Source organism: Mycteria americana, chromosome 1 (genome assembly GCF_035582795.1).
Source record: "Mycteria americana isolate JAX WOST 10 ecotype Jacksonville Zoo and Gardens chromosome 1, USCA_MyAme_1.0, whole genome shotgun sequence".
NCBI classification, from domain to species: Eukaryota; Metazoa; Chordata; class Aves; order Ciconiiformes; family Ciconiidae; genus Mycteria; species Mycteria americana.
Genome location: NC_134365.1, coordinates 119,555,801 through 119,570,591, shown reverse-complemented (window position 1 = coordinate 119,570,591; position 14,791 = coordinate 119,555,801). Strand labels below are relative to the sequence as shown.

The 14,791-nt window shown below is 38.2% G+C and overlaps 1 protein-coding gene across 4 annotated transcripts in view; it reads left to right on the top strand.

Annotated features, from left to right (window-relative positions):
* GART (phosphoribosylglycinamide formyltransferase, phosphoribosylglycinamide synthetase, phosphoribosylaminoimidazole synthetase) overlaps positions 1-14,791 on the top strand; it is a 41,057-nt gene that overhangs the window by 19,748 nt on the left and 6,518 nt on the right. For all 4 annotated transcript variants that reach the window (XM_075517765.1, XM_075517790.1, XM_075517774.1 and 1 more), the window contains 10 exons: positions 500-668; positions 1,265-1,496; positions 4,323-4,417; positions 5,612-5,721; positions 6,321-6,519; positions 10,352-10,600; positions 10,964-11,116; positions 12,298-12,501; positions 12,835-12,966; positions 13,584-13,714. In XM_075517765.1, coding sequence (XP_075373880.1) covers positions 500-668; positions 1,265-1,496; positions 4,323-4,417; positions 5,612-5,721; positions 6,321-6,519; positions 10,352-10,600; positions 10,964-11,116; positions 12,298-12,501; positions 12,835-12,966; positions 13,584-13,714 — 1,674 coding nt within the window. The remainder of the gene's footprint in view (positions 1-499; positions 669-1,264; positions 1,497-4,322; positions 4,418-5,611; positions 5,722-6,320; positions 6,520-10,351; positions 10,601-10,963; positions 11,117-12,297; positions 12,502-12,834; positions 12,967-13,583; positions 13,715-14,791) is intronic.

The window sequence follows — 14,791 nt, the reverse complement described above, 5'->3', positions numbered from 1 at the left end:
TTGGTTTGTTTATTCAAGACAGAAGGTCTGTTATGAAATTGTTCCATTCCAGAAAACATTTCAGCAGGTTATATTCAAATATGGACTTTATAAGGGTAAGCTTGAGTGAAATGCAGCACTTTCCTATCTTTTCTGGAATGGAGTTGGATTTTTTTTTTTTACTTTATTGAAGAAGTGAACACTTCTTTTCCCCACTCCCTGTTGACAAGTGGAACAAAACCCTTCATTTCCATTCTTCAGAACAAATAGGGTTCTTTGGCCTCTACCTTTTCCCCTCCATATGTATCAGTTCTTTTACCCATAGAAATTACCTTCAAGGAAGAGTATTTTTAAAGGTACATAGATTATGCACAGTATGTATATATGTGTGAAAATACAGTATATGAGCGTACTTATTTAATGTTATTTTTACAGTTGCATTAGCATTTTTAAAAGCTCAGTGAAGAAAATGTAACAATGTGCATTGCTTTCTTTAATTTGCTAATTTGTATTTTTGTAGGTAATTCTTCCACTGTTGAAAAGTGATTTGTATGAAGTTATGCAAGCGGTTATCAATAAAAAGTTGTCTAGTTCCATGCCAGTTTGGTTTGAAGACAGTGCAGCTGTGACGGTGGTCATGGCTAGCGAAGGCTATCCAGGAACATATCCCAAGGGTTTGGAAATAACAGGTAAATATAGCAGGAAAAACTGCAGAAGTCTGATTCCTCTCCTGCCCACTCTCCATTCTCTCTTTTGCCAGATGAAGGTCAATCAGTGTAACTCAGATTCATAGAAACTTTAGATCTTATGGTTATGGGTCAGCAAGAGATGACTGAATTTTCACACATCAAAGTTTATTGGTAACGCACCCGTAGCATTTTCAAATCTCCACACTCTATTGTTAGGTTCTGTAGCATTTCTTTAATAAGTGTTACAGTAAAGTAATTCTGGGCTGATCACTGATTCTTACGTAATGTTGCTGCTGATATGTTTTGTGGTCTCTATGTCAGTGAAGTGTAAAATCCAGCTTGAATTAAATGTTGTATGCAGATGTTTCAGCAAAATAGCTCTTTCTGTGTCTCTGAGCATAAAAGTAGTAGATTTGTCTCTCCTCAAAATGTAGTTTATACAAATTTATCCCCATTTCCCAGCATGATCACACTGAATCCGATTGTGGTTTCTAGACACAGTCAATAAGTGCTGAATATCTATTCATGTGTAATTTAATAGAGATGTTCTAATCAACTGATTTTTCTGCATTTATTTTATTGAACAACAATCACAGGACTTTCTAAGGCTAAGCAACTAGGACTGGAGGTGTTCCATGCAGGCACGTCCCTAAAGGATGGCAAAGTGGTGACTAGTGGTGGAAGAGTCCTTACAGTAACTGCTATTAAAGAGGATCTAATGACAGCACTGGAAGAAGCCAACAAGGGAGTAGCAGCCATACATTTCAAGGGTGCCATTTATAGAAAGGACATTGGTTATCGGGCTATAGCTTTCCTGAGGCAATCCAGGTAGATATCTGAAATACTTGAAATGGAAATAACTCATGTAAAAGGGACTTAAAGACATCACTAGTTTACATTAATAAACTGATGTTGATATTATGGATAACTCTAGACAAGTTTTAACTAGCATCCTTGTGAGCAATCTAAGCAAGACCAGCCAAGGAAGGAACAGGCTTTTTGATGGCTCTCTCATCCATGTTCTTATTCTCCCAAGTCTGAGTTAAACTACAGCGACCAGCACACAGGAGTAACTTGTGGTGTTACTGTCTTTGTTATGTCTGTTTTAGGGAAGGTGAACTTCTGGTTCTTAGGCTCTAAAACGTACCTTTTGCTCTAGATTTGTGTTGTCCATAAGTCTAATATTAATATAATTAAATGTATGTATGAACAAAGTTTGAGCTATTTTATTGGTTCATTTTAGAGTCTTTAGAAATGGTTAAAATGGTTTTGAGACACCTACCTTGCTGGATATGCATTTTAATGGAAAGGCTGGCTAACAACATGGGTAGAATTTATCCCTCCTTTTTATTATTATTCCTTTTATTTTCACAGTACTCGGTTTAACAATCTTGAGATGATGTGGGTGCGGGGGTTTTTTAAAGCAGTGTGTCCTACTGTCTCTCTAATGTTACTGAGAGCTTCCACAGGTTTTTAGACTCATTTTTACCTAATGTGAAGCATATCTGTATGCCTAGTCTCCAATTAGCTCAAAACATAACTTTTGATAATAGGTTATTTTGTAGTCTCTGAAAGATATTAGTAAGAGTTTCATTTTTGCTGACAGTGTATACCAATTAGTATATTGTAAAATTATGATCAATAAACTTACTAAATGAACAAGGGCGTTCGTACCTAGTCTTCTTTCTCTCTCAACTACTGTGCATCTTTTGAGAAATTTATGTGAAAACGTGTAATTGGTATTTTTGTTGTAGTAGAAAAAACTAAGTCATTGTGTGAGGCAAGAGAAGAAGGTACTTTAATGAACAGTTCTCTAAATCACTGAGTTCATGGGCCATGGCCAGCAAGTTTCTTGACTGGAGTGCCTGTATGGTGGGAGGATCCCGAGCCTGTGAAAGAGACTCCTGGGAACTGTTTTCAATCAGTGCCTGTTTCACTGTCCTTGAGTCTGCACCAACTTTTGCTCAGCCATCCTAAAACTGGAAGAACAGACAGTCAGGCACGCTTCACTTTGGACTCTGTGTTGCACACAGTTAAGGAAGGGTGATGGTTGGCTCAGTAAAGTTGGGGACGCACCTCCTCTTCGCAGCTTTGCAGGATTAAGTCCTGTGTGTTTCACTTTGTGAAAATATCCAGAATATTTATTTAATAAAGAATATTTTAGAACAGTACTCTCCTTTTAAAGAGTCAAAGTACCATGCTTTTAAAAATATGGTGAAAATATGTTGAATATTCATCAAGTTCAGACTGAAAGGGCCTGACTGGTCTCATGTTATTGCAGGCTAATATTTCCTTGACTCTTATTCACAGGCTGAACAGCTGCTTCTTATAATTATTTTCCTCTTGCAAATTTTTGAGCAGTGATACAATATGAGTGCGGATATCTCTGTATTTTCCTGGTACCACAGCTCTTTGGCCAGTTGTTTTGTTACTGTACATGGGCTTGTTAATCAATAGTGTGTTTCACTCTTAGAATTTAAACTTAATACTGAATCACATCAATAAGAGAGCTAAAGTAGGTATGAACCTAAAATAGGGATGCACCAGGTAGCCTGGTTCGTGCCACTGACAATATAGAAGTAACAATTGCTTAACTGGAGTGAGATATGTTTGGTACAACTAGTAATTAGAAGTCATTAAACTTGCTATGTCCAAAATGAAAAGGTCCCTCTGTAAATATGATATGATACTTAATGTCTCCAGTCAGTCATATGGACAGACAAGTTACATGCACCAATTTGTAGTAAGGGTATTTTCTGTTTTGTATGGCTGTATATAAAAGAAAAAAATGGAGCTTATAGGCATTTCTTTCTAGATTGCTAAAATGGACCTTAAGAACTTAGTTCTTTTAAAATAAACTTTAAAACGTGTGCTTTCATAGAAAGTCCATTTAAGTAAAAAAGAAGTGCAGTTGGTTTTGTGGTGGTATCATCCCAGGTGATAAGGAGAGGCAACCTTTAAGCCACAGTTGTTAAGCTCTCAAAGTATCACAGAGGGCTATTGATTTATGTGATACTTCTGTTTTGAAAAGCTAACGTGAGCTTGGTCCTGCAAGGTGCTGAGGTGGTCTGATGTAGCTGTGCATTTCTATATACGTTTTGTTTTGAGCGTAGGAACTATACTACTGATGCCTCAGTATCCGGACCAGGTATTCAAACCTCGAAAAATCTGATCCGTTATTCTACCTGTTTTACCTTGTTATTGGATTTTCTTTTTTGGTTGGTTTTTATCTTGTTATTTGACTGGATAGCATATGATGCTGATGCTCTGATGCTGTCTTCAAGGTATCTGGAACTCTTTGAATACTGCTTATGGCAAACTCTCTGTGGTGCAAATCCATGAAGTTTTGTTTCTTTGGTGTAATACTCCCTATCTTCAGGTATATGTGTGAGGTCAGGTTCCAAACAGCAAAAATATTAACCTTTGAGCCATTGAGCCTGCCTGAAATGAATACTGCAATACTTAGAAATCATTTTATATGAGCAAAGTTACTGTACAAGTGGGAAAATAGTTGTACATGGCAGCAGAATAGGATTCTGAATGGTTAATCTTCTTAGTGATGCAATGATGTAAAGAAGTAAATATTATTTTAAAATATATGTTTGTGCATTTAGTAATCAATTGCCGTAACATTTTTTTTTAACAATCTTTCAGAGGCCTGACTTACAAAAACAGTGGGGTAGACATCGCAGCAGGGAATACTTTGGTTCAGAAGATTAAACCCCTAGCTGCAGCCACATCAAGGTCAGGTAAGACTTGTACCTTCTATTCCTGTTTCAGTCAGTTCATGGCAATGAGGCTTATCATTTGATCTTGATCTTGATACAAAAGCTCATATTTATGTGTTCTGTGTGTTTCTAGATTACACAAGAAATATTCGTGGTAAGCAAATGCCTGTGATTTCTTAAAAATGTCCTTCGTTAAATTTACAGATTTTCTTCTCAAAGTGACTCTAAACTATATCTCCTGAATGTCATGTGTGTTAAGGACGCTAGAGAATACAGTTCAGCGATCTAAAAGGTTAAATGCAAGCAAAAATCCTACCATTTAGTGCTATTTTTGATTACATGGATTATTATTTCTTGCACAGTAAACTATACAATTTTTGTAGATAAATGTTTAGAAAGGTGTACGAGATGTATAATTCCTCAGAGATACTATCTATTACTTGAGACTGATATGGAAGACACATCTTTTGCTTGGTTAAAACAGAATCAATTCGTCCTTTTTTGTTGTGGTCTCAGGCACGTCTTGCTCTAGCAAGTCCTTGTAATTCATTTGATAGATTTAAAATATCACTTGTATATAATAACGCTTTAACTTCAAATTAACTGAGAACCTTCAGACGTCAGATATACATAGAGAGAAAACTATATATAGACACACACACACGCTAGTATAACTTCACTTCTTAGCATTCATAGTATTTTCTACTCGTGTTTGTTTCACTCTTAGCATTTAACCAATTTTAGTTTTAAGGTTACCATACTTACCTGTCATAACGAGTCTTAGGAACAAGGAGTCTTAAGATACTCTAAGTAGCAGTATTAATGAAGAGATAAGGAATTTCAGTTGGAAAATGCCTAGTTATCATCTTTTCCCAGAAAGCAGTGGGCTTCAATCTGTTACCACAATTCCTTTTCTGTTTTTCAGAAAAAGTACAAGGGGGAAATATATCAGTGACAGTAATTATTGAATGTTCAATCACAAAGTTTTGGAATGTTCAATCACAAAGTCTTAGGTAATAACGGAGAAATAAGACAAAGCAAACTTAAGAGGATTAGGAGCTCCCGTGCCTCTGTGAAGAGGCTCTAAATGTCAGAGAAAAGCTTCCTGGTGACAAAGCAGTCATGTTGACAGATACCAGAGAGAATTTGTGTTGGAGATCCTGGAGAAACCCATGAAAGTAAGTTTATTATTTTTTCCTGTTTTCTGGCTGGCAGGCTGCAATGCGGAACTTGGAGGCTTTGCTGGCCTCTTTGATTTGAAAGCAGCTGGTTACGAAGATCCTATCTTGGTATCTGGAACTGATGGTGTTGGCACAAAACTCAAGGTAATGTGAAAATCCATGTAAAGGAAGGAAGATAGCACAGAAGGGAAAATGCTTGATCACATCGTTAATGCTTTAACAGAAAATATCAGTTGTCCTTTAAAAACACCTATTTGTATTTCTAAAAAGGGAATGAAAAAGCAAAGTGCCCTCCTTCAGGCAAAAGAATTAACTACAAGTTTAACTTCTGGCATGTAAATAGCCATACTTGAAATGATGCTTAAAATAACTCTTTTTTAATATTCAGCATGTAATCAGGGATTCCATTTCATTAAGGTAGAGTCTCCACCCTCAAAAAGATTACTCATGGGGAAAAACATTTAATTATGCGGTTGCTATTGTGTTTACGCAAGCTGCAACGAAACCTTTTCCAGTTCAGTCTCCTTCCGTAACGTGCCTTTTGTACTTGCCAGTTACGAAAGTAACAATTCCTAAAACGCAACGTTAGGAGAGGCTCACAGCGATGACAATAACTGAAGCTGCTCCTCAAAAGCATCTAAGAGGAACAGCGTGATTTTGATCCCCTTCTTCCACTGCAGACTCTCTGCTTGTGTTTCAGTTTCTCAAAGCTAACCAACGGGTTCTCTCGCTGTGTTTTGCAGATTGCACAAGTGTGTAAGAGACATGACACCATAGGTCAGGACCTGGTGGCCATGTGTGTCAATGACATCCTGGCTCAAGGAGCGGAGCCCCTCTTCTTCCTTGACTATTTTGCCTGTGGCAAACTTGACGTTGAAGTGGCTCAGGGTGTCATTGCAGGAATAGCTGAAGCTTGCAAAAAGGCAGGATGCGCTCTTTTGGGTACGAACGCTCTTCTTTGAAGGATATGAAAAATCTTATGCAATCTCCTTATAATTGGTTTTAATGTGTTTGTTTTCCTACTCTACTGAAGAATCTTAGAGAAAAGTCACGTGTCTTTGCTTTCAGAGAACATAATCTCTACCCACTGGAAGGAGACAGTACTCTACAAATGTTGCCGTTAGCTCAGGAAGTTGCATATACATTTTCTTACTCGTATCTTTTCATTTAACTTTGTAACTATAACAGCTACCTAGAAAACTAACAACTCATGTATTTTAGTTCTTTGTATTTTTCAACTAAATCTTAAAACATGCGAAATAGGTTTGTTTATTTTTATCCTTTATGCTAAAGGAAATCCTCAAGTTTTCCTCCAGAAACAAGATTTATATGTGTTACTGTGCACGCACATGTCCCTGTGTGCGTACATATTATTCTTTGAATCTCTTGGCTGAGTTTAACCAAATTTGACAGGAAAGGTAGAGATCTCACAGCTATTGTGTTCCCACAAGCTTCATAAAACTAGAAAGCCAGAGAATGTCCTTATGAATGCAACACAAGCTTCAGCTGAAGCTCACTACTTAAGACACAGAAGTTAACCACAAGACAGAAACATAAAAGAAACCAGGTTTTGTTAGTTACGAAACTAATAGCAAAACTATTTGTCTACTGAAGACTTGCTGAAGATTTATTTCACCAAGATCTGCATGTTCCAAGATGTTAAGACTCAAATTTAAACATTTTCCTTTTCAGCCCTATAATACAAGTAGATAATACCTTTTATTAACAAATTATGTATGTATTCTGGTATACAGTTATCTAGTTATCGATGAAAATTATACAATATTTCACTTCTTGAATCTTAAAAAATACAGCTTTAAAGCTGTTCAACTCAATAAAAATATTTCTAGGTCAGTGAAAAATACATTATTTTGTATAAGTCTTTATTTTATAAAAGGATGTCCTGGTTTCAGCTGGGATAGAGTTAATTTTCTTTGTAGTAGCTGGTATAGTGCTGTGTTTCGGATTTAGTATGAGAATAATGTTGATAACACAGGGATGTTTTAGTTGTTGCTAAGTAATGTTTACACTGGTCAAGGACTTTTCAGCTCCCCATGCTCTGCTGGGCGCACAAGAAGCTGGGAGGAGGCACAGCCAGGATAGTTGATCCAAACTGGCCACAAGGCTATTCCATACCATATGACGTCATGCTCAGTATAGAAACTGGGGGGAGTTGGCCAGGGGGCAGCAATCGCTGCTCGGGGACGGGCTGGGCATCGGTCGGTGGTGGGTTAGCAGTTGCATCACTCATTTTTTTTGTTTTTCCCTGGATTTTGTTCCTCTCCCTCTCTTGTTATTTTCCTTTTCCTTACAATTTTTGTTATTTATTTATTTATTTATTTGTTTATTTATTTTAAATTATTAAACTGTTCTTATCTCAGCCCATGAGTTTTCTTACTAGTGCTCTTCCAATTCTCTCCCCCATCCCACCGGAGGGGAGGGTGAATGAGCAGCTGCGTGGTGTTTAGTTGCCGACTGAAGCTAAACCACGACAATTGAGTACAACACAGGGTTAAATTTTAAAGCAATGAAACCCAGAAAATTCAGTTTTCTCACATAGTTTTTATTTTTCCTTCTTTTTTTATAAAAACAGACATGGAGAATTACCATGATTTTTCAAAAAAGATCTTTAATTTGAGACTAAAAATGACAGTTCATGTGTCTTACTTTAGGTACCACTTTATAATTTGTAATACTGTAGCTTTTTCCTTTTTTCCAATTCTTTAAGAAAGTTAGTAACAAAAGTATTTTCTAAGTGGGAGTGTGTCATTTTGAGGTAGTTTACAAGCTTTGGACAAGAGGCTATTTATGTTCTGGTTTATTTTTTTCCACATGAACTGTTGGTCAGGTTTATATTTGTCTTAAGGTGTTCTCTCAGTTTATCAACTATAATCGAACCATTCATACTTCAGCATAAGTACATGTTATGTGAAATCTTGCTATGAAATTGCTTACTGAATTTTCAAGATTTTATTTCCAATTGGAAGACTTTAAAACTACCAAAGGGCTTTGGATGTTGTAAATTAATTACCAGAGAATAATTTCTCAAAATTGTAAATAGGTTAGTAAATATCTTTTTGTGCTAATATAAAAATAAGTCCGAACTCATAAATAAAACAACCATGATTTCTTCCCCAAATTTCTGGCACTCCCAGAAGAGAAGGGACAGAGGTGATGCACTAACTCTGAACCTAAGGAGGAAATGCTTTTCTGTAGCCTGGATCGTCAATTCAGTCTGGGCTCCGACTTCACACATTCATTTCACTGTGCATTCACATAGCATGTATATCTGTCTTTGTATAGTATCGTCTCATAAAACTCTCATTTGAAGCATGTTCCTAAATTCCTACCTTGCCTTTCTGCAATAGCTGAATATTCAGCTCAGTCACCTTAAGCTCATCACACCACTTGACAGCGAGGTACTGAGGGGCTTATCTACATGCTTGGTTTTGCACAAAGATGATTAAATACAGATTTAAACTAATGTACCTAAGCAAATGAACTTTGATTTTAAAGTTGATTATAGCAATGTAATGCAGAAGCCTGGAAAAGCTTCCAGAGAATCTAGTACTGAGCAGTGTCAAGCACTGAGCACAAGAGCAGCTTCCACCATCAGTCAGGTAAATTTGGAGCCCCTTCAGGGACACTTCCTGGAAACAGAAGAATTTTGTATTGAATGAAACCTAGTGAGTGCAAAAGGAAAACAAGACGGTACTGGGCAGCATGTTGGGCAGAGGTCATAATATAACGGCAACTTAATCATTGTCCAGTTGTTTTCTTGTAGCCATCATGACCAGCAGAGAGGTTTGAAGGAGACTGATGAGATGGCTGTGAGGATAGCTGGGGAGAGTTTCTCCACGTATGAGGGGGTAGTGTGAAGATGCCTGTTTGGAAAGCTTTGGAGCAAGCAGTAAATGCATATTTCATGTACCAAACACAGCAAGTTCCCTTCTCTAGACTGAATGAGACCGTGGCAGGCAGAACACAGGTCTTCAACAGTGCAGACCATCAGCTTATACCTGAAGGGCAGTAGGGGAGCCAGTATGGTATGTATATAGAGAGAGAATGCTGTCTAAGCAGCGCTGTGCATCTCTGTGCAAGCTGGGAAAATCACCTTCTCGGACTGCACTCTGAATAAGGTCAGCCAGATAAAACATGGTTTTCAGGACAAAACAACAGGACGTTCTAATAATCAGGATATAAGATAATAGCCTAGACAACAGTTCATCTGCACGGATTGGTAGGAAAGACCCTCTTTTAGAGTTGTTCTCCCAAAAGAGTATAAACCTTAGATGTTCAGAGTTGGCGTGATAATGATGGCCAGGTTGTGGGCAGGAGTGGCAGGCAGGATAGCACTACGTACAAAATCTTTATGAAGGCAAGTGAGGCTAATAGCTATGTTATTCCTTTGATGTCCTTGCGTGAATTTCTTGTATCTGTTGTATCTTGTAGGTTTTTCATGGAGAATATTAAACTTGGCAGAAATTTGGAATTAAGAAGCACTAAATATATGCTTTGATTTTAAAATGAGAATGCACAGCAATTTGATACTGGTTGTCAGAGTGAGGGAGGAAATGTTCCTTCCCAATTTTTTATTGCTTGTTCAATTGAAGGGCCTGTGACAAACGTGTTTTTAATTCTTTTTAATGTTCATTTATCTAATTAAAAAAACTAGTCTGTTAATGCCTTATGAGTTTAAAACTTTGAAAAATTGCATGCCTACTGGTCCCAGTGGTTTTCCAACACCCCCTTTCTCTTTTTTTGGTTCCCACAGGAGGAGAAACTGCTGAAATGCCAGGCATGTATCCACCCGGAGAGTATGACCTGGCTGGCTTTGCTGTCGGTGCAGTGGAGCGAGGGCAGATGCTGCCCCAGCTGGAGAGAATTGCTGATGGGGACGTGGTTATTGGAGTAGCTTCTTCTGGGGTTCACAGCAATGGGTACAGCCTTGTAAGGAAGATTGTGGAAAAGTCATCATTCGATTTCTCTTCTCCAGTTGGCGTCTCCGGTGATCAGACATTAGGTACCGCTTATAACACAGCTTCTTGCATTATAGCTTGAACTTCTGAACAGGCAAATGCCACACAATTGTTTTGGCTGTGCCTTTGCCTTTCTAACTTTTCTAAGGCACTAAAAAAATTATTCTGTTCTTGAACATGTTCTTGTCTTCTTTTTCCTCTGAATCACATATGCAGGAAAGAAATTAAGGGAGGGGGGATAAATAACTAATTGTGTGCTAAAAAGGGTAGAACACTGTGGTTTTCTCTGTAGTACAATGCTCATTAGTATCCAGCAAATTAATATTTTGAGATTTCCTCAATTTTATATTAATTACCATTTCTTTCTGTGCTGTAACTGGTTTTCTTTCATCCTCTTTCATCTACAGGAGATCTCTTGTTAACTCCAACTAAGATCTACAGTAAGACTCTGTTGCCTGTCCTTCGCTCAGGCCATGTGAAAGCCTATGCCCACATCACTGGGGGGGGCTTGCTGGAAAACATCCCCAGAGTTCTCCCAGAGTCCTTTGGTGTCGTTTTAGGTGAGATAAAAAGAAAAGCTGTAGAAATATCCTCATGTTAATATGGATTGGGGGAAGCTGTGTACATGGGGCCACGTCAACTGACTTGCACTGTAAGAGCTAGACTTGTCTGTCTAGAAGTAAGTTTGCCTTTTTCTTCATTGTTGCTGAATTTCTCCTTGTGCCTGAAACAGAGCCAGTCAAAACACTTTGTAGTCTTAAGACTGCTGCTCATTGAGTTCACTTCCTCTGATGGTGTTTTGGATTGGATATTTTAGGAAACTCTATCCATACTTGCAAAAATAAAACAATTTTAAAAGCAACCCAAAGTGAGCTGTCACCATTTGCAACAACCTACAAAATTATTGCTAATTAAATGACACTCATGAAGTCTTTGATTAGCATTCAAATATGGTTACTAGCTCAAGTACATCTCATGCTATTCGACATACCTTAATTAATCCTCACCACAATCTCATTAGGTATGCTAGAAGTAGTATTGCACTTATGGAGAAAGTGTAGTATGGAAAGGTAAATGACTTACTATAGGTTATGCAGTGTTCATTGGGTTGTAGAATAAAATAAGGGAACTAATACTGAGTTTTGCACTCCAGAACCGCATGTAAATAATTTGTCCTCTTGTCACTTAACCAGTGGTCCACAGTGGACACTAGTATATATAAATGGGGTTAATACCATTTTAAATATAACATGATGAGAAAGAAACTTACTGTCTTTGGAGTTCCTTTACAGCGGCTCATCCAGAAGCATTTCTCATGCTGCTGTAAATCATCCTTACCTTGTGGGAATTGGGGGCAGAGTGAGACTTCTGTGACAGTTTTTAAGGCTATCATTCTGGTACAATAGTTTCTGTAGGAGTGGAGTTGTCACCTTCAAAAAGAGGATTTTCCAAAGACTGCCTCAGAGCCCGTTTTGAATTACTGATTAACGGATTGCAGTGGAGCAATATGATTAATTTCCTCCCAGAGTGACACTTCTTTCGACTCCCAAGTCTTGTTCAGTAAGGAAGGAGAAGACATCCTGTTTCCGTGCTTGGAAGCTGATTTCACTCAAGCTAATGCTGCCGTGGGACTTTATCTGTGCTTTCCATCCAGATCTTGCCTCTTAATGCTCTAATAATTTTAGTATTTGTCCATTGGTAGTGATTTCTACTCTTCATTTGTATTTTCAATTCTCCTCAGATGCTCTTACCTGGAAGATTCCTGAAATCTTTTGCTGGCTCCATAAAGAAGGGAACCTCTCTGAGGAGGAAATGGCTCGGACATTTAATTGTGGGATTGGTGCTGTCTTGGTAGTTCAGAAGGAGCTGGCTCAGCAGGTCCTCAAGGACATACAGAGACACGAGGCAGCCTGGCTGATTGGGAGAGTTGTCTCCCTACAAAAAGGTTATTAGATTTTTATTTTCCTTTAAAAAAAAATGCAGATCTAAATTCCGTAGCTGGTGAGTCTCCATGGAGGTTAGCTGAAAATCTCTTAATTGGAACCTCCATGGCTTTTTTGCACAGGGTATTAAAATGACAGTCCTCACAACTTCAGTCTTAGTTCATAGAGCATGTGCTTAGCAATGTCAGATGTCACCAGAACTATAAATAAATAATAATAAGTAAAGCAGTGCCACTAATCTATTTTCATGTGTACTTGTCTCCTCTCTCTGTTTCTCCTTTTATTTACATGTTGTTGTTTTGGTTTTGTTTTTTTTTTTTCTTGTACATGTTCAGGCTCTGCCCGTGTTAAAGTCCATAATATGCTTCGAGCCTTGCAAGCAAATAGGTCGCTGTCTGTGCACAGCCATATCCAAGGCAAAATCCAGACAAACAAAGTGAAGGTTGCTGTCCTTATCTCTGGAACAGGTGAGAGTTTATATTCTTTACTACAGTATAAAACAGACTCTTGAAAAAGGAACTTCAGCTCAGATTCAAAATCTCTTGAAGTCCTTGCAATTCTCCATGGAAGCTCTGATAGGCTTCTAACAAGCTTTCAGTAAGAGGCAGAATAGATTTTGCCCTTGGATTAATTTCAGTCACAAACAGAATCATCTTTAACCTCTGCTGCAAACTGACTATGAATTGCATCTGTGTTCATTTTATCTACAAATTTCTGCATGTGTCTAGGTTCAAGCAACCACTGCATTGCACTGTAGGGACAGCAGCATTATTTCACAAATAGATCAGAATTTCTTCTTGCCATATAGGCACTCCCAGGGTTTCCAGTAGTCTCACTTGCTAAGAATTAGACCATCATTCCAGTTCCAAAAATTACAGTTTACAAATTTAATTGCTAGTAAAAGCCCTGTAGCCTCGAATTCAGTTCCCATTAAAATAAATGAAAAAAGGATTACTGTTAACATCAATGTTTTTTGGATTGGGTCTCACCCATATTGCCTCTTATTTAACACCTCTTCTAGCTGTTAACTATATTTATTCTCCAGGAACGACTTGATATTCATTAATTATTTTTTCACTCATAGGCACAAACCTGGAAGCCCTCATAAATAGCACAAAGAAGCCCACCAGTTTCGCACAAATAGTTCTTGTTCTTTCTAACAAAGCTGGTGTGGAGGGGTTAAGGAAAGCTGAAAGAGCTGGTATTCCTACAAGGGTAAGTATTTCTCATCTTTTTAAAATTAGCCATCATTAGCTCTGACTACAGCAGGAAGGTACTGTGAGATAATGAGTTTCACTAGGGTAAGAGAGGGTTTGACAGGAAACCTTTAGCTTTTATTTTTTGGTCTGTCATGAACTTGTGCCCTTGGGCAAACTACCTAACATAGGAAGCAAAAGACTTCCTTTTCTCCTTCTCAGAGATGTTGGTAGCAATCCTGATGGTTCTGGGAACACTCATTGTATTAAACCAGCATAAAACTTCCACAGTTACAGTAGAAACTTTGCCGTTTATTTAACTGCAGTGCGTTTGCACTAAAGTAACAAGCTATTTTATCTGAATTTAATTTTAAAATTACATGCTAAACAGACACAGTAGCTCATCTGAATGAAATAGAAAGGTCAGACTCAGTGGGACCTTCCACTGACTCCCTGGGCATTGCTTCAGGCTCTCCAGGATTCATTCAAAGCAAAGTGCGTTTCCCTTAGTGTCACCGGATCCAGTGCTGCATTGCTTTGCCCTTTGTGCGGCCATTTGCATTACAGATGTGAAATGCTACTCTTCTGACTTAGGAGCATTTTACAGTCACTTTTCAGTGATAATTACAGACATATGGAAGATTTGGGCCCAGTGCAAGCTGTGTTATTGACTTGAAGGGTAGCAGGATCTAATTGTTAGCGCTGCTGTCTCTTACTTGGAGTATACAAAGATCACAAGTAAAATATGTCCGTGGTATGTGGGTGAAGAAGAAACATAATGAGGAAAAAAAATACAGCCTGGGAGAGATGATGGTCTTAGTGGTTACGAAGGAGAGCGAGTGGTGAAACGCAGACACCGAGGAGTACGTGCCTTGCCAGTTACTACCTGGTAGTTCACAGCAGAGTTCAGCCCAGTGTTGAGCTGGGCTCTATGTCTAGTGCCCTCTGCCACCTTTTCAGCTAACCAGTTCTGATTTTTCAAAACTACTCCGTGATATTTAATGTGCCACTGGGGTAAATCTGGTAGGGATTAACAGGTATTTTTATTTAAAAGGCTGTGGATGTTTTAAGTTACGTAGCACTGCCTTCTTCCTGT